Here is a 19,793-nt window from a genome sequence, read left to right on the forward strand (position 1 = left end):
CCTCTTCACCCTCACTAGACCTCACTAATTTTAACACTTTAACATCTCAGGGTTCCTCTGATTTATCCTTATCAACCTCTCTGGATGTTTCTAATCTCGTCTCTTCACCCTTTCTGGACCTCTCTGACCTCACCTTTCAGGATGCCTCTTCTCTCACCTCTTCAGTTTCTCTGGACCTTTCCAATCTCACCTCTTTAGAATCTCAGGACCTCTCTGTTAGAGCTCTCTAAATGAGTTCCTTTTTGGGAGAGTTCTGGGTTTGGGGCGAGTTCTATAAATTGTACTCAACCCTGGGTATGAAAACAGTTTGTACAGATCTGTAATGGTGCCTTGTTTATGGCTGCAGAAAAGTTATTCATCTATATTATAGAGTTTTTGTAAAGCTCTGCTTTTATGTTCATACACTAAGCCTCATTCTGTCTCAGCCTGCTACCTCTCTCAGAACCCTGCCTCTTTTTAGAAACTCATATTGATTTTTCATCTTCCTACCAAAGATCAACGGATGACAAAAGGGCTAAATGGTCAAATAATTGTACTCAGTTTGCATGTCTGCAAAACTTGAGCAAAGTGTGCGCAGTTCAAGGTAGGTACTATGTCACACTGATCTATGGTGAGAGGAAAGACATGGATAAAAGTGGAAGGCAGGATGAAAAAAAAGAAAGACCAAAGAGGAAGAGAGAGAGACAGAGCTAGAAAGACAGGCACGAGATGGAGTTGGGAAGACAGAGAAAAGTAGAGTAACATTTAGTGGGATAAATTTACGCAGGGCTTCTAATATCCTAATAAATTATCTTGGTGGTTTGGGCAACACATGAGGCATCAAATGACCTTGCTTGGAGCTATGGTATTTATCAAATGAAATCACCAGGTGTAACAAGTCAAAGCAACCCTAGTTTAAAAATAACCCTTCCGTCTCTCCAACCAATACTAAAATAACTTGGATTTAACAAATAGAACAGTTAGCTGTGCATCACCTAATTTGTTGGCACAGTGGAGGTGAGCATATTCCAATGCTGCTTTCTGTCCTGCTGCTTTTTTTTGTTTGTTTGTTTGTTTCATCACTGATGCTACCTGTGCTTTCAGACTGTTGATTCAGTTTGTTGGGTTTGATATTGACTGACTGACTCTCTCTCTCTCTCTCTCTCTGGCTGTTGTGCCCAAAGTGCTGTGTGTGCAGTAGAAATAATTTGTGTTTCTGTAGTAATAGGTTACTTTTTACATGCTGGAAAACTATTCCAACATGCCATGTATGCCTCATAAGTAAGAGAGCAAAAATGACTTGTAGAAAACCAAGCAAGAAAATAAACACATCAAAGAAGATTATCTGCTTTTATAATAATTTTTGTGAAATTATAGGAGAAATTGTGAGATGTTTTTATTTTATAAAAGCTTTTAAAATTTAAGTTTGACTTCAACTGCTGCAATTGATGTCAAGCTGTTGAGTAGCCTCTTAAAAATCAGCAAATTAGTGGCTTAGGTGAAATGAGCTGGTCAAGTTCAGTTCTGTATAGATAAGTGTCCACCTTAAAACACACACAATAATCACCAGTAGCACTAATTGGAACCCTTGCTAGCAATCTCTATGGAAAGGTCAAGTAGGGAATGTAAACTCCTCCTTCCAGACTTACAGGGTTTTCAGGCACACTGGTGTGGCAAAATGGAGACGTTTTCACTTTTACTGCCTTTGCTGTACATGCTGTGTAACAGTCTGTATCTGTGCATGAATAGATGTCTCCAGGACTGAGTCTCACATCTTTCATCAGTGCTATCCACCAAGCTCAGGTTTGGATTCTGGGGAAGCTATGTTGTCATTCTTATCATGTATGAATTTTTTATTATCATGGTTTTTAGATCAAGTGGAAGCTCTAGTGCATTGAGAAATGACCTGTTCTTTGCCATGTAGAGACTTCTGTGTGTGAGACAGACACACTAATAAGTTGATATGTTTATTGGAGGGATTTGCCAAGTGCAGTGTCCTGCTTCTCTCTGATGGAATGAAATAGGCTTTGCTTCCATGATGAACCATTCAAATACTGCTTTTCTGGCAACAGCTCTGAAAGGATGATAGAGAGGCTGGTTTTCAGATCATGTCCAGTTTAAATCCATCTCCATAGCACCGTCTCTGCCCCTTCCCAGGACCCCTGCACCGGGAGCAGGCAAACATGCATATGTCATCTCGGAAGGCAACCAGCAGTAAATCTGCTTGAGGCTTCACTTCATAGTGGAGCCAGTTCACACTTGAGAAGTTTCCTTTAAAGGCATTCTAAGGAGCAGTCTCTACTGAGGAAATTTTTGCAGTGTAGCTTCTATGGAGACAGACTGCAGGATAGCCCAGAATAGCCATGGAAGAACAGTGAATCTGCATGAATGGCACAGGTCTTCAGGGATTCCCTAACACTTATGTTGATCCAAAGGGACCCATAATTTTTTGTTTTGTTTTTGGGGTGGGAGACTCACATGCACATACCTTAGTGGAAGAATTCCATGGGTCTGATCCAAAGCCCATTGATTTACATGAGCTTTGGCTCAGGCTCCATGAGGAAAGCTCAGAGATTCATCCTCAAATTTCTGACCTTCAATTTGCAGGAGGGCGTGCTTGCATCCATCTTTTTTTAAATTATTGTTGTTATATATGTAAAGTAACCCACTGTTTTCAGGCCACTGTAGAAAATGATTAAATTAGGGTTTCAGGTTAGTGGTATATATTTTCCCTCCTTTCCATGTCTATGTTTAGGCAAATGATGGGTATAGTTTTCAGGAGTATACAAATATTAAAAAGACAGCTTTCTTTTGTTATATATAAAGGAGGACCCTTTTAAAGCCTCACTTTCCCAAGGATGAGGTCTGTGAGTGTGGGAGAATTTTAGGGTCTGCAGACACCTTTGCTAACAATTTTCAGCTCTTCAGATATGATTATCTGGGCGTGGGTTATGTGCATTTTATAAAAGCATATCTCAGATGTTTGCTTCAGCTATATTTTAGTCAGTTGTAACCTAAAACCCTACTGAAAGGTGTTATATAAATGTAAAATGCCATTATGTGATGATGAATAAGACCATCAACTGTTCTCCAGCCTTGTAGAAAATAATTAAGGTTTCCTTTCTGTTTTATTTTGTCCTAACTTTTGGTGATTTTCAAGCAAGTTACTGGCAGTGGTTTTAGAAATGAAAAACCAAGGCCCTGATCCTGAAACTGGTTCCCTTGAGACAGACCTCTGAACTCATGTAGCACCCCATTAGTGTTTGAAACATTGTGCAGGTCAGCAAAAAGAAAGGGAGTACTTGTGGCACCTTAGAGACTAACATATTTATCTGAGCATAAGCTTTCGTGAGCTACAGCTTATGCTCAAATAAATTTGTTAGTCTCTAAGGTGCTACAAGTACTCCTTTTCTTTTTGCAGATACAGACTAACAGGGCTGCTACTCTGAAACCTATGCAGGTCAGAGGTCTGCCAGCCCAGAGACAGTTGTCAGGAGTGGGGCTGTGGTGTCTAGGGTTAACAATACCCCCAGATTGTTGAACATTAGAAAACATTTTCATAAAAATATATTCTTCAGTGAACAGTCAACTTGAAATCTAGTCAACTTCAAGAGAGTTCTGGATACTACACCTACCCTTACATCCCCTTCCCCAATTTTAGTGTGGTTTTTTTCCCCTCTCTCTCTGGTTGTTGTGTTAAAGGCCCACACAAAGCAACAGGGGGAAAAGGCCCTGATCCTGTAAACTGTTCCCTGCAGGTGGGCCTCCTTTGGCTTTATGAAACCCGGAATCAGGTCCTAATTGGCCATTGATCAGGGAAGAGTGGCACTGACTGCCCCCAAGGCATTCTTGAATGCACCAAGAAACAGAAAGGGAGGGATGTTTTCCCCTAATCTCGTTCAGTGACAGAGATCTTGGGTGTCACCTGGGGCAGCAGTAGGCGAGGCAGATTTCAGACAGAAGTGTGGGGTTTTAGGTTAACGATGCCCGTGCGGGGGTTATCGTGTTCGCACGACCTAGCCAGGGCTGTGGAGGTGGCGCTCCGCCTGGACTGAGCGGGGCTTGGGGCAGGCCCACTCGGGGCTAGCGCTGGGGGCAAACCCCACCCCTGCGCTGACTGGCTCAGCCTCGGTGAGATTTCGCCTGCAGGGGCTCGGGGCGCGACCCGTGGTGGCTGGGCGGTGCCACAGGTGCTATGCCGGGGATTTCTTGCCGCCGCAGCCGCACACCCAGGCCCGTCAGGGGCCGCCGGTTGGCCACGAGCGCCCACCTGCCTCCCGCCCGCACCGCTTTGCGGCCAAACCTGGCAGCAAACGGGGCGGTGCCAGGTCACTCCGCACTCTGATTGGCGGCACAGGGGAATCGTGTTGTGATTGGTGGGAAGAGCTAGTTGGCCGCGATTGGCCGAGTTCCTTGAGGTGATGTAAACTTTGATTGGTGAAATGGGACGGCTTCTGATTGGTTACCGGCGAGTTCCTCGGCCTTTTCTCTTCCGGTGCGCGCTGACCTTGGTGCTTGGGGGTCTCGGCTGCTCGCGCCCTGAGGCCCCGGAACCGCAGCCATGGTGGCGTACTGGAGACAGGCCGGGCTCAGGTACCGGCTGCTCGCGGCCAGCCCGCGCCTGCCTTATACCCCCGTCTCCTGCGGCTGCGGGGGGAGCGCTGAGGCCTGGCTCGAAGGCGCCTCAGACGCTAGTGGGGCAGCGGCTCCTCAGTGTCCCCGAGCGGAGGGGTGCCCCGTGGCCGCCTGGGGTCCAGGCGCGGCGGGGAGGAGGCCCCTGGAGAGCCGAGGTTGGGAGCCCCGCCTGGCCGCTGCCGAGCTAGGGAGCGGTCCTGGGTGTTGCCCTGGAACAAATTCTGTAGCGAGGGAGCTGAGAGCCATTGAAGGAAAGCGCAAACCCTGTATGCGATGGAAACAATTTCGAGCCAGGAGGTGCTGCCACACCCCTAGCTTCAGCCCTGTTGGCCTCGTGGGGCCAACGGCGAGAGCCTGTCCTCCCCGTCCCCCCCCGTGCGATCACACCCACTGACCGGCGATGTTCTGGCTCCTCACCAGGCAGAGGAGGGGCCCTCGCCAGGAAGGGCCCGCAACAGAGGGAACTGCCTAAAAACGTGGCAGTACAGTTGTTGGCAGCACCTTCGGCTGCTGTTAGAGTCCCTGGAGCTGATTATGTTAATTCTTGGGCCCCGCCTGATTTTCATCCTTTTGTTTCCTCTTTTCAGCTACATCCGCTATTCCCAGATCTGTGCCAAGGCTGTCAGAGCAGCAATGAAACCACAATACAAAGCTGAGGCAGAAAAAGCTGCTGTGGCCACTATAAAAATAGTGAAACCTAAAAAGGAGTAAGATGTAAGTAAATAGTATGGGAAGGGTTTTTTGGATCCCTTATTATAGGTTCCTAACTTCTTCTCAAGGTGAGTGATATTGAGGAATCCTCTCATATTACCTTTCAGGTTAACAACAATCTAAAACCTGCAAGTAGCTTGTACACTGTGCAGAAAGTGTAGCCCAGATCTTAGTGCATAAGACTGGTTGCATAGGCTGTTGAGTAGCATGTTGGAGCTGTGTGCAGATTTCTTGGACTACCAGTTGGTTCAGGGATAGGAGGAAACTATTTAATCTCAGCTCAGTAAAATGAGATCCTCTCAGCCCTCAAACAAGAGTTTAGGCTGTGGGGACTTTGAGTTCTATTTGTGTCTGGTTGGGTCAAACTGTTACAGGCGGCTTAAAAGGTTTTCGCTTGAATAGCTGTTTTGTTTGGGGGGGGGGTTCCCCTCTTGTGTGTTTTGTTTTGTTTTAGAGTTTCTCCACTTCATTTGAACAAGACCAAGCAATTGATTTGGAATCTAAACTCTGCCCCGCCCTACCCCCTGCCCAACCTAGCAAACAGAGCCAAAGTTCATTCCTAAATAACCATCTGGGGAAGAGTTAACAGGCAACTTAATCTCCCCTACATTGTTTTTCTGTTGAGCAAATGTTTTATGCTTGTGAAAGGTGGATACTACTTGTCCCTTCACTTGTAAGGGTATGTACACTGCAAGCAATTAAAGATGTGTTTTTCCAGCTATCTATGGACTGGAATGACTATTGATGAGAAATCTAGTGTGTGTGTGTCTGGTTTAGCCTGGCTAGTCAAAACAGGCCAAAGAATACATGAAGTCATGTGACTAGAACTGCAGTCTGAGATATCTATCTTTCTCAGTAAAGGTGCCATGTTTTCCTTCAGCATCATGGGCAAAACTTCCATTGTATTTATGTTGATAGTAACCATGTCTGCATAGTGTCACTATTCAAGAAGTTGGAGCAATGTTATCTAAAAATTTGCAGATAAATGTAAAAACTGAAATACAAACAACTGAACTAGGATCATCTGTTACAAAGGTTGACAAAGTAAATAACTTCAGTCTTAGTGTATTATTGTCCTCTGAACACAAAGGGCTAGATTTACAAATTGGGCACTTACTTGGGAGGTGGGAGCTCCTAGTTTGAATCCCCAAATTGGAGCAGGGATTTGAACAGTTGAGTGCCCTGACCACTCAGTGTCGTATTCATGGGTGGGTCTCTTTATGTTGATGCTGTTCCATGTTGAATAAATCATTGTTCATTGAGCTAGTGAGACTTATTATGTTCTTTAAATCTCTCATAGGATTGACCCTGTGATGAACTGTATGGACAAACTATCAAGTGAAGACAAGGTTATGGGTCTGCAGATGTGCAATGTAGTCTCTCCATGTTAGCTATAAAATCTGTCTGCATGTGTAAATCAACATGCTAATAAACTGAACTGTTAGTTCACTATGACCATAGAAGCTATTGTGGTTTCTCTTTGAAAGCATGAGTTACTATCTTTGGAAGGGGCATTTACTTTTACTTTTGTGTGTGAGACAAATTATTAGACTTCTTCTTAGAGGAAATTTTAGTGGCTTTTATATTGGAAATTCATGCTCCATCTACTCTAGATGGCTTAATTACTGCAAAATGAATAAAATGGTGAATTTGAGGAGTTTAATAAAAGCTGAGAGGGGAAGAGGGTTTTTTTGGTTAGACTACTCAACTACTTACCTTCAGTGACTAATGAACATCTTGGAGAAAGGCATTCAATCTTTACAAAAAGGCATCTATCTCCTTTGAGGAGCTCACAATAAACATGTTCTGTGATACCCCTTCACTCCCAACAAGTCTACTACCAAAGCCCAAGGATACCAGAGTTGACATTCCTGGTATTTTGAAAGTAAAAAAACCAGGGGGGAAAATAAAGGCACAAATCCAGGTTCTTCACAGATTATCTTTAGGACTTGATGTTCCCAATTCACTGCAAGCATTAAACAAACTTCGACATTCAAGAAATGGTAAATTTTTGGACACATTAATAGTTCTAAAATGTGTGATATCTAAAGACCAAATTTCCTCTGAAGGTTATAATTTTCTTCAGCTTAACACCTGTTACAGTCTTCTATTGACAAGTGTCATAGCTGTGTATGGAAAGAAATGGAAACCATTCCGTTAGCGTACTTTAGTTTCCTCTGAAGGGATTTCATATGTTGAACATTACTTTCATTCCTTGGTCTGAAAGGAGCTCTCCTGTTTTTCTGGATTGTACTAAAGGGTGTTCATAAGTAACAGCAATAGCATTACTGTTTCTGAGTTTGGAACCAGGAGGGTGTCCTCTTTCCCAGAATGCCTACATAGGGAAAGGGGCCTTTTCTCTGCAAACTCCCAAGGAAGCCCCTTTCACTGCATAGATATCTACTTTCCAGGTTGCTCAGCAAGTGAGGTCAGGATTGAGGTTATGTATGTGCACAAAATGTGTGTGGCCCTAAGAACTGTTCCTTGCGGGAAAAGTCTGTTTAAAAACCTCGGCAAGGAAGCAGAAAATTCTAGAAATGTTTAAAAAGAAAAAATTCCAGGCATGCTATTGAAGACACAAGAATTTTACCAAATTGCAATTATTTTTAAAAAGCAGTCAATGTGGAAACAATTCAAGCTCATAGACTTGAATGAGGATGAGTTTGGGGTGTAGGAGGGTGCTCTGGGCTGGGACTGAGGGGTTTGGAGGGGAGGAGGGTTATGGGGCTGGGGTACAGGAAGGGGTGTAGGTTCCAGCTGGGGGTGTGGGCTTGGGTGGGTCTTGGGATGAGAGGTTTGGTGTGCAGGAGCGTGCTCCAGGCTGGGATTGAGGGGCTTAGAGAGCAGGAGGGGGATCAGGGCTGGGGCAGGGGGTTGGGGCGTGGAGAGAGGCGCAGGATCCGAGCAGTGCTTACCTCAAGCGGCTCCCAGAAGCGGTGGCATATCCCTTCTCTGGCTCTGGTGCAGCCAGGTGGCTCTGCACGCTGCCCCATCCGCTGGCACTGCCCCTTCAGCTCCCATTGGAGCATGTAGGAGCCGGAGCGGGTTAATGCCACGGCTTCCAGGAGCCATGTGGTGTGGCCCCCAGCTGGAGCACCAGAGCAGGGCCAAGCTGCGTGGGGCGGCCCTCATCCTGTGGCTGGAGTGGGGCCAAGCTGTGTGATCTGACCTCCGACCCAGCACCTTGGCCAGAGCAGGGCCAAGCTGTGTGGTCCAGCCACCGACCCAGTTCCCTGGCTGGAGCGGGGCCGAGCCGCGTGGTGCAGACCGTAGTTTGCCCAGCCCTGTTCTAAGACACTTTGCTTGCTTTTTAAAATCTCACTTTTTTTTTTTTTCTCTTGAAATTTATGCAACAATCACAGTTAAACTCTACTCAAACACTTGAAAATTATGGGTGCCTTGTACATGGTATTTTTTGCCACACTTGCTGAATCTTTCTTCTGGGTTGCTATGTTTTATGGGGCAGTTAGAAAGACACTATGGGGAGGAGGTTTCCATGGTGGTTGAGTGGCCCTACCATCGATCAGCTAACCTTTTTATTGTAGCTACAGGAAACAGTAAGAACCCACAATGTTCCAGTAGAAGGTGACAAAACATGAATTTGACTAATAAAGTGCATCTCATGTTTTTTTGTTACTGAAATCACAACTCTGACAACCCCAGTACTAAGTACAGTGCCCGAGGTTTTTTTGTACCATTCCGTTACTACCCCTTCCCCCAGAGTCTAGTTGTCTAGTCTCTAAAGGTACAAATGTTCTATATAAATTTAATAACATCTGATGCTCTGGTCCTATCTTTAATACTTGAACATTCGTCAGCACTCACACATCATTGTGTGGGCAGAATAACAGGAAGGTGGGGTATACACCACAACCAATTCTATGGGTCATTTCTTGTAAGTTGACACAGTTTCACCGACAGTAATGACAGTCATAAAAGGATAGGATACTCAAATGTGTTCACCAAAAATAGAGCAGTATGGGAGTAAAGGGGAAATAGCAAACTGCAAAGGGGTGTCTCAGCTAGAATGTGGCTCTCCCAACAGAGGTGGACTGTATGGCCCACAACTTTGCTAACCTATCCTAATTCAGATGAAATAGATACACGCCATCTAAGATTCTGACTTTGTTCAGCTATTCCTGTTCGCATATAATGATAGGAAAATGGAAATAGCATATGCAGAATTGTCACTAAGTAGAACAACTAGTTTTCATTAAAAGACAGCATCTTTAAAAATAATTCAGTGTCATTGAGGCTTTCATACTCCTAACTTGTTACTTATCTCTTTGCTACAGGAGTCCTTTCAAAGTTAATCATTCAGCAACAGAATGTGTGAGCTATGTAACATTGTCCAAGTTTAGGTGTACAGAATAGCTGGGTCACTGGGGTGTGTTCACTTGTATGACCAGACTAATGCAACTGAAGCGTCAAGCATTTTGTTCTGGACAGTACACAAATCTTGAACAAGTTTTTAATGTTCTTGGTTCCTTGTATTTGAATTTTTTACAGAAGGAAAAAGTTACCTTAAAGGCATGTATAAACTTCAGAGTGCTACTTGGCTTGTAATACAGTTATCTAGACAAAGTTCAAGTTCCATTTCTCAAAACAGAAGGCCAAAGAGTAGAGGTCTAGATGTGACAGAGCAGGTCATTGCGCAAATGAACTACTGCAGGAGAACCTGTTCCTTGGAGACTTTCAGTCTAACCTAAGCTGTGGCTCAGAAGAGTAATGGTACAGATTCGGTTTCTGACTTGGGAGTGAGTATGAGTGAAAAGCTTAGTGCTCAGAGAGAGACACTTTGGCTGGGATTTTCCAAACAGCCTAAAACTTTTTCTAGATTAGGATGTAAAGTTGTGATGTTTGCTAATATGTGCTAGCTAACGTGTTTGAAAAGCCCTGTGTAGACAAAGCACAATGTAGTGAACAAACTGGGTGAAAGTTGCAGTTCTTCCCAAGCCACTGGGACTTGTGCTCCTAAATCAGGCTCATTTGAAAATGTCACCTTTTGTTTAATGACTCTTTTCTGACAGAGGGAATGCTGTGGACCATGTTGTCTGCATTTGAAGCAAGAGACTTATAAACAGGTCAGACCTGGCTCTTCCACAGATAACTGGCTCGATTGTCTTATTTCCCAGATAAGTAGTAACCAAGTTTTGTGGTTTGGGCTGAGAAAAATAAATGTCTTTTATCCATTCATGATGGGGCTTACCCTACTCTTAGCATCGCAGTGGGGACTGAGTAATCTACATACATAGTCGTAACCCATTTGCACAGCAAGACTTAGTTAAGTCACCTTGCCATTCACCTCTCATTGGAAGAGAATGTAGTCAGTTCGTTGGTACAGACCATAAAAAGACAGATGAAATCACATTTTTAAAATACTTTCAGAACATACACAACTGAACTATGATTCTGTAGTTGATTCTAATAGCCACTGGCTGTAAGATTTTAAAGTGTTCATGTGTTAAGTGGAATTGAATATTAATGGGACTTGCATTCATCTTTTAAGGTTCTACCCTAGAAAAGTTAATTATTTCATCTCCAAGCAAGTGGCAAAGTTAGAGCTTGAAAGGATGGGAAAGAAATGACCTAACAATTTTTGTCTTTTCTTTTTATTTAAATAATGCATAACTTAAAAAAGCTCAAATTTGTCTGGAACATAAACATTTGTTTTTTATGAGATTTAACTTTTAATGAAGCACATTTGATGGACAAGGAAAAATATTTTCAAAAGAGTCTTGTAAAGTTCTTAGAAATTATTTGAGTAAACTGTTAAATATTCGTTTAAAGTGGGGGAATGATTCAGGAAACATCAAAACACCACAGTAATAGTTGCTATATTATAAATAGCATTGAATGGATAACACCACCACAACGGCTAGCAACAGGATCTGTCTTTGAGTGAGATGCATTGTTGTTTTTAACTTTCCTAAATTTTGTAAACTGAATTGTGACATTGGGGTTACATCTCAAACTAGCTGCAAACCATTCTATTTAGTTCACTGTATGAAACGATAAGAGGAAAAGTTATAAATACACTTTTTAAAGGGAGAGGGAAGGCACCAAAAGAAACTTCTAGATAAAGTTCACAAAACTATGAGCTAATATAAACCACTCTAAATATGTAATTGAAGATGAAATATAAAAACATTGTGAATACAAAAAATCTTCCATAATATAAAACTAAAAGAAAGTGATGTTATTGGTTAATACTCTTTCAATCTGTTAAGAAATGTTTTAGAAGGTACCTTAAAACTTTTTTCTACACTCCTTAACAAACACTGATTCAGCTTGCTGATTGGTGTGCAGAACAAAATAGGTACTTACTGTTATAACCTGATGGATAAATACACATGTATGCTTCTAAAATTCCCAAATGTAAAACCTAAATCTGCATTTGCCTGAGAATAAATAAACGTTATGACAGTTTAGAGCATATTACACCAACACTCATTGTCATGACTTTTGTCACACACAACACGCTGTTACATTCAGAATCTGACTATACCATTCTAAAAGCTAGTGAATTGTGAAGATGGCTGACATAGCACAACTTGCTCTCGTGGTTGTTATTTTTGTGGGGTTTGCTGTACCAGACATTGTTTACGAGGAAAAGGCACCATGGGTGTTAATTTCAGCGTCACAATACTTTATACTCATATATACAGTGGATATGCTTTGATTTAATATAGAGAAAAGTAGATACTTTTAAGAGTTCTCCCTTCAGATAGGTAGGTGAGTATTACTTTTTAATAGAGGATGTACATTCAGTAAGTGTTCTTGGATAGTGTTCTGATATTAAAAATCTTTTTCAAGTGTTTCTTGTTCTTGGTTAACTTCCACTTCTACCTCTTTATATTCATCTACATCTCCTGAGGCATCCTGATACTGTTGGTACTCAGACACCAAGTCATTGGTATTGCCTTCTGCTTCAGAAAACTCCATCTCATCCATACCTTCACCAGTATACCAGTGGAGAAATGCTTTCCGTCTGAACATAGCTGAGAACTGTTCAGAAACTCTAATGAAGAGCTCTTGGATGGCTGTGTTGTTGCCTATAAAGGTGGCTGCCATCTTCAGCCCTCGTGGTGGTATGTCACACACTGCCACTTTCACATTGTTAGGGATCCACTCCACAAAGTAGGCACTATCTTTGGTCTGGATAGCCAGCAACTGTTCATCCACTTCTCTGGTAGACATCTGGCCTCTGAAGATGCATGCCACAGTCAAATAGCGTCCATGACGAGGGTCACAGGCTGCCATCATGTTCCGTGCATCAAACATTTGTTGGGTAAGCTCTGGGACCGAGAGGGCTCTGTATTGCTGACTGCCTCGAGCTGTCAGTGGAGCAAAGCCAGGCATAAAGAAGTGCAGGCGAGGGAAAGGCACCATGTTGACAGCCAGCTTCCTCAGATCTGCATTGAGTTGACCAGGAAAACGGACTGAGGTGGTGACGCCACTCATGGTCAGGGACACCAGATGGTTGAGGTCACCATAGGTGGGGCTGCGGAGCTTTAGGGTTCTAAAGCATATGTCGTACAGAGCTTCATTGTCAATACAAAAGGTGTCATCTGTGTTCTCTATCAGCTGGTGGATAGACAGTATGGCATTATATGGCTCTACAACTGTGTCTGATACTTTGGGTGAAGGCACTACGCTGAAAGTATTAATAATCCTATCAGGGTATTCTTCTCTGATTTTGTTGATAAGGAGTGTGCCCATACCAGATCCTGTGCCTCCTCCAAGTGAATGGATGAGCTGAAACCCCTGCAGGCAATCACAGCTCTCACACTCATTCCTGACCACATCCATTACACTGTCAATCAGCTCAGCTCCTTCTGTGTAATGGCCTTTAGCCCAGTTGTTGCCAGCACCTGAATTACCTGTGAATATAATTACAGAAAACCAGCCACAAAGTTACCAAGCCAAATGTAAAAAGTCATTAATAAATGCTGCCAAATACTGACAGATGTAGAAAGGCCATAGAACAAATGACATAGTGGACAGACATCATAACTGCCCACAAATACAAAAAAAGATGTTCTAAAGAGGCCAGTGTCTAATCATTCCCATTGACTAAGGAGTAATGTGCATTCACTGAATCTGGGAAAACTTGGGTTGGACAAACTCCATATATGCAATTGCACACCTCTCTTCCACATTCAGTTCAGGAAAGAGTCAACAAACTGATATGTTTCCTCCAAAATTGTTATGAAGAAATGGAATTTCCTTATTTTGCTATTTATCTTCTTTTGAATTTTAACACAGTTCTGCTGTTAGTTGCTAAATTTCTAAATTCATACAAAATTGCTACCATTTTCAATAGTAACACAATTCTTTATTACGTGCTGCTTACACACTCAAAGTTTCCAATAGCACTAGCACAAGTTGCTGCATTTCAAATACAGATAAAAAATGGGAATTTATTAAACTTTTTCAGATACAAAATATCTATGACTCATCCCTTTTGTGAACCCAGAACCATTCCAGGGTAAAACTCCTGTATCTTGATTTTCAATAACCCTCTAAACCTCTCCTTAATCATAATACCCTAACTATTTCTGCAACTAAAAACATTCAGAATGTTACTTATTCCCCAGAATGTTATATTTTCACTATGGCTTTATTGGCATACTTTCCAATTTAAAAAAAATGGTTTTCTCTTCCACGTTGCTCTGAGAAAAGGACCCTACACACAACAGAGGAAATATGGACACTGACTATATACAAAGGGTTTTCAAATGCAAAAAGTAAACTGAGAAAAACAGAAATTTTTATCTGCTTATCTCTTCCAATCTTTGTAATTTTAGGTGTTAATTGCAACATTTTGCACACTATTTTCTAATTATTTGACTTCTTGACATTAAAAAGACAAATTCTGCCAAGATTTTGAAAAACTTGTTTTGAATAGGATGCGTTGCTTAGCTTAGCAGCTGGGATTTTAAAGACCCACTGGCATCTGTATATGTTTCTAAAACTTAGGTTTTGTATAAACCCGTTTTACAAATCTGAAGGTACAATAAAAATGATTTCTTGAAATATTTTGTTTTAAATTCCTGTGCAAAGTGTTCTGGGTTGTTGGGTTTTGTTTTTGTTTTTTTGCATTTTAACATTCCCAGGCATTTTGGGGGACGCAGTCATTGCAGTATTGCATTAGCTGACAAAGGCTGAAAAGTGAAATTGACTAGTCTGTTTTAATTGAATTAAATGCATACAGAATTAACAGTGAAGAGTGAATCAGATTTCAAAAATTCAGTTTTAACAATTTAAGTTCTTATTACTATCCCAGACGTAAACTTAAACAAAATTGTCCATAACGGTCTCCCTCTAACACTATTGTAGCAATTCTTTGTTAAGGGTGAATACTGTTTTGATTTATGTAGGGATGCTTTTAAAAACAAGCAAACAAACAAAAACGATATATTTTAGGGAGACCCTGTGTTTGGGATTCTGGGTCTGTCAACCTTCGCAGTGTCCCCATAATGTCCTATTTATATGATTAACAACATATTGCACATACCATGAATAAAATTGTCAGGTCGAAAGAGTGGGCCTATTTTGCTGGATCGTACACTGTCCATGGTTCCAGGTTCCAAGTCCACCAAGATAGAACGGGGCACAAACTTCTTGGCTGTGGCAAAAGGAAAGTAAGACTATGTTGACAGGTAGCCAGGCAAAATCTTACCCCCATCACATCACATCACATCTCCTCAGTTTAGACATTTCAGTCAGCACATTCTACAAAAATTCTACCTTCTACAACAGAGCAAAGTGCAATCCATGCTATTGAAGTGATAGTCCCTTTAATAATTACAGAAGATCAACTAATGTCACAACCTGGAAAAACCCTCATTGGTCAATCAACATTGGGCCCACTCCTCTAGTGCTTATAGGGAAAACTTTTCTTGATTTCAGTGGGAGCTTTGATTTGTAAGAACAAGCTAGGACTACACGACAGGGAGAGAAGACACAGGGTGGTATTTTTCTAAAGCACCAAAGTAACTTAGGAGAACGATTCCAATTGGCAATGGGACTTGTGCTCCTAAAACACTGACTTTGAAAATCCCACCCACCCACAGTGTTTTTTATTTTAACCCTCCCGTGTTGAATCTGCTCAGCCAACCCATTAAAGACCCTGAGCACTTACAATGAGCTTCGTTGAAGTACACATTAATTCTCTCAAGCTGCAGTGGCGAATCACCGTGGTAGTTCCCAGTGACATCAATTCCATGTTCATCACTTATCACTTCCCAGAACTGAAAAGGAAACAGGGCTAAATACAATCAAGTAAGCGATTCTTCAGTCCCACTATTTACCTATAAACACTGCAACAAGGGGGAAAACATCTTACCTAATACAAGCAGCCTCATATGAAATGCATCAGAGGCATTAATAGCAAAATCCATAAGCGCCACACACAAAAAGTCAACAGATATGTGTTTACAGTTCTAGGCATCAACTGCGCAAGTTGGCTAAAGAAGGTCATTATAGTCAATGGCAAGACTCCCATTGATTTTTGAGGGAAGTAGCACCAGGCCCAGCCTATATGATCATATACAGTAAGGGTCAGCCTGTGGCTTTTGAGGATTGGCCAGAACTGAAGTGAGTGCGAAGGAATTCTAACTGAGTCAGACAAGTTTACACATTACAACCAGAACTCAGTCACCCTTTCCTTGGGTGTAGCTTGCATACCTCTCAATACCAAACCAATGGGACCAGTTAGCTACATAAGTGATCACTGCCACATGCAGTTGCACACACAGTCCAAGTAGCTGTGCATGGGCATTAGGTCTGCAGTTGTGTTTGGGTTTCTCTGAAGATAATAGAATAAGGAGTCTGGCATTGAAATTGTCAGATTCTAGGATGCAGATGCAGAAAATACATTCAAGAGTTCAAGCTTGAGTTTACATTCTAAGCCATTTCACTTTTCCTAATGAATCATATTTAATTTTAGTAATGCAGGTTTAGTGATACACATTTGACAGTGTTTGGATCTGGAGTTTGCTTCTGGCCCATAACTATTCAAAATAAACACGGCTTTCTTTTAAGAGGCAGACTTGAAGGCAACACGCTCAGAGCATACAGGAACAGATCATCAAAAAACAAAATTAGCAAAACTCCAATCTAGACCTCTCTGCATACATCCAGCCCTGGAGTCTCTTATCTAAGCAGCTCACTACAGCAGTGTTAATGCAGTCACACCCTCTGTCATGAGCAGGCTAGTTTAATTTTAAAAGTCTCTTGCCTTTAGCACATAACTTCATTTTAAATTTATAAATGTAGCAAATCTAGATGATGGCCCCTTGTATTGTGTTTTGCACCAACATTACTAGAGACCAGCAATTTGCAGAGCAGAGTTTCTGAGTATGTGTGGATGTGTAAGAGAGAGAGTAAAGTGTATACACCTTTAAAAAGCCACATTGACTTTTTCATTCAGAAAATATTTCCTCTCGGACTAGTCCTGCATTTCCCAGGGAAAGAAGTCAGTGGGCACTGTGGATGGGTGAGAAATCCAGGCCCAGTCTTTCTGTTTTATCCATCTGCTAAAAAGCTAATTTTTCTGAATTGTCACACGTCATTTTGATAGACTCCTACTAAAGAGAAAAACTCCTGCAAAAGTCATGCAGCACAAACAGTATTTCTCCCATAGCCTGTGAACACAATATATAACCATTTCCATCACAGCCTATGATATAGGTTTACGCTTAAATAATATTTCTTTCTTCACATACAAACAAAATAAGTTACAGTCACAAGTAATGGCAGGAACCCTAACCCTAAGTGCTGACAACATCACTTAAAGCCCCGGGGCAGTAAAACTTCAGGATACACTACAACCTCTTCATTAATATCATCCCCATCTAGATTGCTGCAAAGAGGTGTTCCCTGTCTGTTCTGTCTACTTTTTATGCCATCTATCACTGCCGCATCTGCGTTAATGCTTGTATTTAATTAGCAGGGTACTTACTGTATAGCATTTTATGTGCAGTATATGACACTCAAAGGTCATTGAAAAATTAGCCATCTTATACCCTACAACGCGCTTTAACAGCAATCTCTGTGAAGCTATTTCCAGGGTATGTATCTCTATGTATATAGATCTCTCAAAAATCGTTGAATCAGTTTATCTAAGGATTTTTTTTAATCGCTTTTGGTCTGAACTCTGGTCCTTGATGCAGTTGTTTTAGAGTTATGTGAATATAAATATATATTTATTTGTCTTTTGTAAGGGGAGTTTTAGACTGGAACCTTAACTCTGCTGTCTGTCAACCTGGGAAAATTCTACTCACTCATTTATCAAAGTCAAGTAATTTTTTTTTAAGGTCAAGTAAAACACCTTTTAAAATAAATTATTATGATCAGGAACATATGGAGTGTGGGGGGTAGTACATTATTTGGCTAGACAAATACATTTGCATGAGAACTTTTCAAGACTGGTATAAATAGGTTACCCACACACATTCCAATGTTTTTTGGCAGGACTGAGTTCCCTTGAATGCTGATAATCTTCACCTAACCAGATCGTCACGTAACTATTGCAGATGTTTTATGCTCAGCCCTTGCAGTTGCCCGATGAAGAAGCTTGTACATATTACATTAAAACCTACACCTTCACTTCTCATGCTTCTCAAGCTGCCTATGAACAGAATTCCATGATACCCCACATCAGGCCGTATTTAATCACTCCTGTACTGCCCATATGGTCCCAAATCATTTACCACTAACGATGGTTACTGAAAAACAATTCTCACCTTAGCTCCAACTTGGTTTCCACATTGGCCAATCTGAAGATGCACAATTTCACGCATTTTATGTAGATTGGAAAGTTCAGCCTACAGCCTATTCCAGTTCCTCTAGGCTCAGCCTCTGGCAGAAACCCTCTCTCTCCTGCAGTATCAGCTACAGCCACACTGGACTCATTTCAAAAGGGGCCGTTTTTATACGCCGTCACTCAAACAAGCTTCAGGGGAGTATCCAACTCCACACGTTATGCTCATCTTCCTATTAACAAAGCCTGCGTACATATAGGCAAAACTCCCATTCACTGGGCTTTCTTCCTGTGTATGGAATGTACGATCAGACTTACGTTGCAGAGTAAGTGGAGAGGAAGAATTTGCTTCTCCCTCAACTAATGTTAATTCTGTGCGGCATGAGGAATGTGTCGGTTCAGACACAGAGGCACTAAAAGTGCCTATATTCCATATTGAAGGAGTGCGGCTCTCTTATCTTAAGACTGCTTTAGACACAGAGGCAAACAAACTCAAGCCAAATCCTCATCTGTTTCTGAAATAAAGGTGTGATTGTTAAATGCCACATCCTCTCATCAATCTTCAAGCAAAACTCCCATGGATTTCAATGAGAGCGCCATGCATGGATTGATAGTGGGCTGTTGCCCATAACTCACTAAAATATAGTCTCATCGCTACAATACAAAGCTCCAAATACTGAGCAGCAGTGAGGATGAAATCTAAACATCTGCCAACACCAGTGCTATTTACATCCCTAAAATGATGGTCTGAATAGAACTAGTATCCATGACTTTATAGCACTATTCTGTTTAAGAGAAAGGGCTGGAGTCCAAAAGAATCAGCTGCTTTCTCCAGACATTACACATAGTCCCCATAAAAACCCTTGCTAACTTAGAGATATGTGTGTTTCCTCACCACAATTAAGTTAAGGCAACATTCACACCCAGTAGTGACCTTCAAGCATTAGGCCACTACTCTCACAACTCAGCCATATCAATATCTTCTGACATTTTTCAGTTCAACAACTTTATCAGCACAACACAGGGCACAACACAAAGAACTGAAAATCACTTGGTAATGCATACCCTTAACTCTGACCTTAATAATTTAATTAAATTATCTTAAAAATTACAGTTTTAGTCTCTTCATTTACTATACCCCAGGCAGGGGAACAACCAAAATCAATTACATACTCAACCTCTCTCTATTTTGCCTTCATTTCTTTTGCCTGCACCTCTCTCGCTCTCTCCCGCATCCCTGCAACTATTTTATATTTTAACGTTGTAACTGGTATTCACCCTATGAAGCACTTTGGGTTACATGCTGAGGCAAAGCATGGGGGTGTTTTGTTTTATTGCTATTCATTGGCTTACTATAATCCATGTTACACTGCCATGAAGTACTGAACATTTGTACAAGGCTGCTGTGAAATCCTCCTTATAACACAGGGACATTACTGCCACCCACGAGGAATTTGGCTAGGAAGAAAGACTAGTACGTCCCATAGAATCTGCGATCAAAATAGAGGGGTAAAAGCCTGGCCCCATTGCAGTTACTGATAAAAAAGAGTGTTCCCAAGGAACACTGGAAGTGCTTCATTGCATCAAAGAAGTAACATAACGCCAACCAGTCCTATGACATAGGCATGTCCCCTGCAGATAGACACAGATCTGGTATCTCAGAGCACCAGATGTCCAAGCCAGGACACTTTTGTGAGTT

General features: G+C 41.8%; 2 protein-coding genes across 2 annotated transcripts; one reads left to right on the forward strand and one right to left on the reverse strand.

The window, feature by feature from the left end:
• The first annotated feature begins 4,412 nt into the window (after positions 1-4,412).
• Positions 4,413-6,780, forward strand: ATP5F1E (ATP synthase F1 subunit epsilon). Its single transcript, XM_074969759.1, has 3 exons — positions 4,413-4,572; positions 5,202-5,328; positions 6,626-6,780. The coding sequence occupies exons 1-2, from the start codon at positions 4,541-4,543 to the stop codon at positions 5,323-5,325; spliced, it is 156 nt and encodes a 51-aa protein (XP_074825860.1). The 5' UTR covers positions 4,413-4,540; the 3' UTR covers positions 5,326-5,328; positions 6,626-6,780.
• Positions 6,781-9,812: 3,032 nt separating this feature from the next.
• On the reverse strand, positions 9,813-18,232 carry TUBB1 (tubulin beta 1 class VI). The gene is made up of 4 exons (XM_074969758.1): positions 18,078-18,232; positions 15,473-15,581; positions 14,846-14,956; positions 9,813-13,208 (listed from the first exon to the last, which is right to left on the reverse strand). The coding sequence occupies exons 1-4, from the start codon at positions 18,132-18,134 to the stop codon at positions 12,124-12,126; spliced, it is 1,362 nt and encodes a 453-aa protein (XP_074825859.1). The 5' UTR covers positions 18,135-18,232; the 3' UTR covers positions 9,813-12,123.
• Between the last annotated feature and the right edge of the window lie 1,561 nt (positions 18,233-19,793).

This window comes from Natator depressus, chromosome 13 (assembly GCF_965152275.1).
Source record: "Natator depressus isolate rNatDep1 chromosome 13, rNatDep2.hap1, whole genome shotgun sequence".
NCBI lineage: Eukaryota > Metazoa > Chordata > Testudines > Cheloniidae > Natator > Natator depressus.

Bases quoted from the DNA above. Each gene is read 5' to 3' on its own strand.
- ATP5F1E (XM_074969759.1), top strand. From the start codon at position 4,541: ATGGTGGCGTACTGGAGACAGGCCGGGCTCAG. The intron at 4,573-5,201 runs GTACCGGCTGCT...TCCTCTTTTCAG, and splicing joins TGGAGACAGGCCGGGCTCAG to CTACATCCGCTATTCCCAGA.
- TUBB1 (XM_074969758.1), bottom strand. From the start codon at position 18,134: ATGCGTGAAATTGTGCATCTTCAGATTGGCCAATGTGGAAACCAAGTT. The intron at 15,582-18,077 runs GTGAGAATTGTT...TTTCCTTTTCAG, and splicing joins GAAACCAAGTTGGAGCTAAG to TTCTGGGAAGTGATAAGTGA. The intron at 13,209-14,845 runs GTATGTGCAATA...TTATATTCACAG, and splicing joins ACCTGACAATTTTATTCATG to GTAATTCAGGTGCTGGCAAC.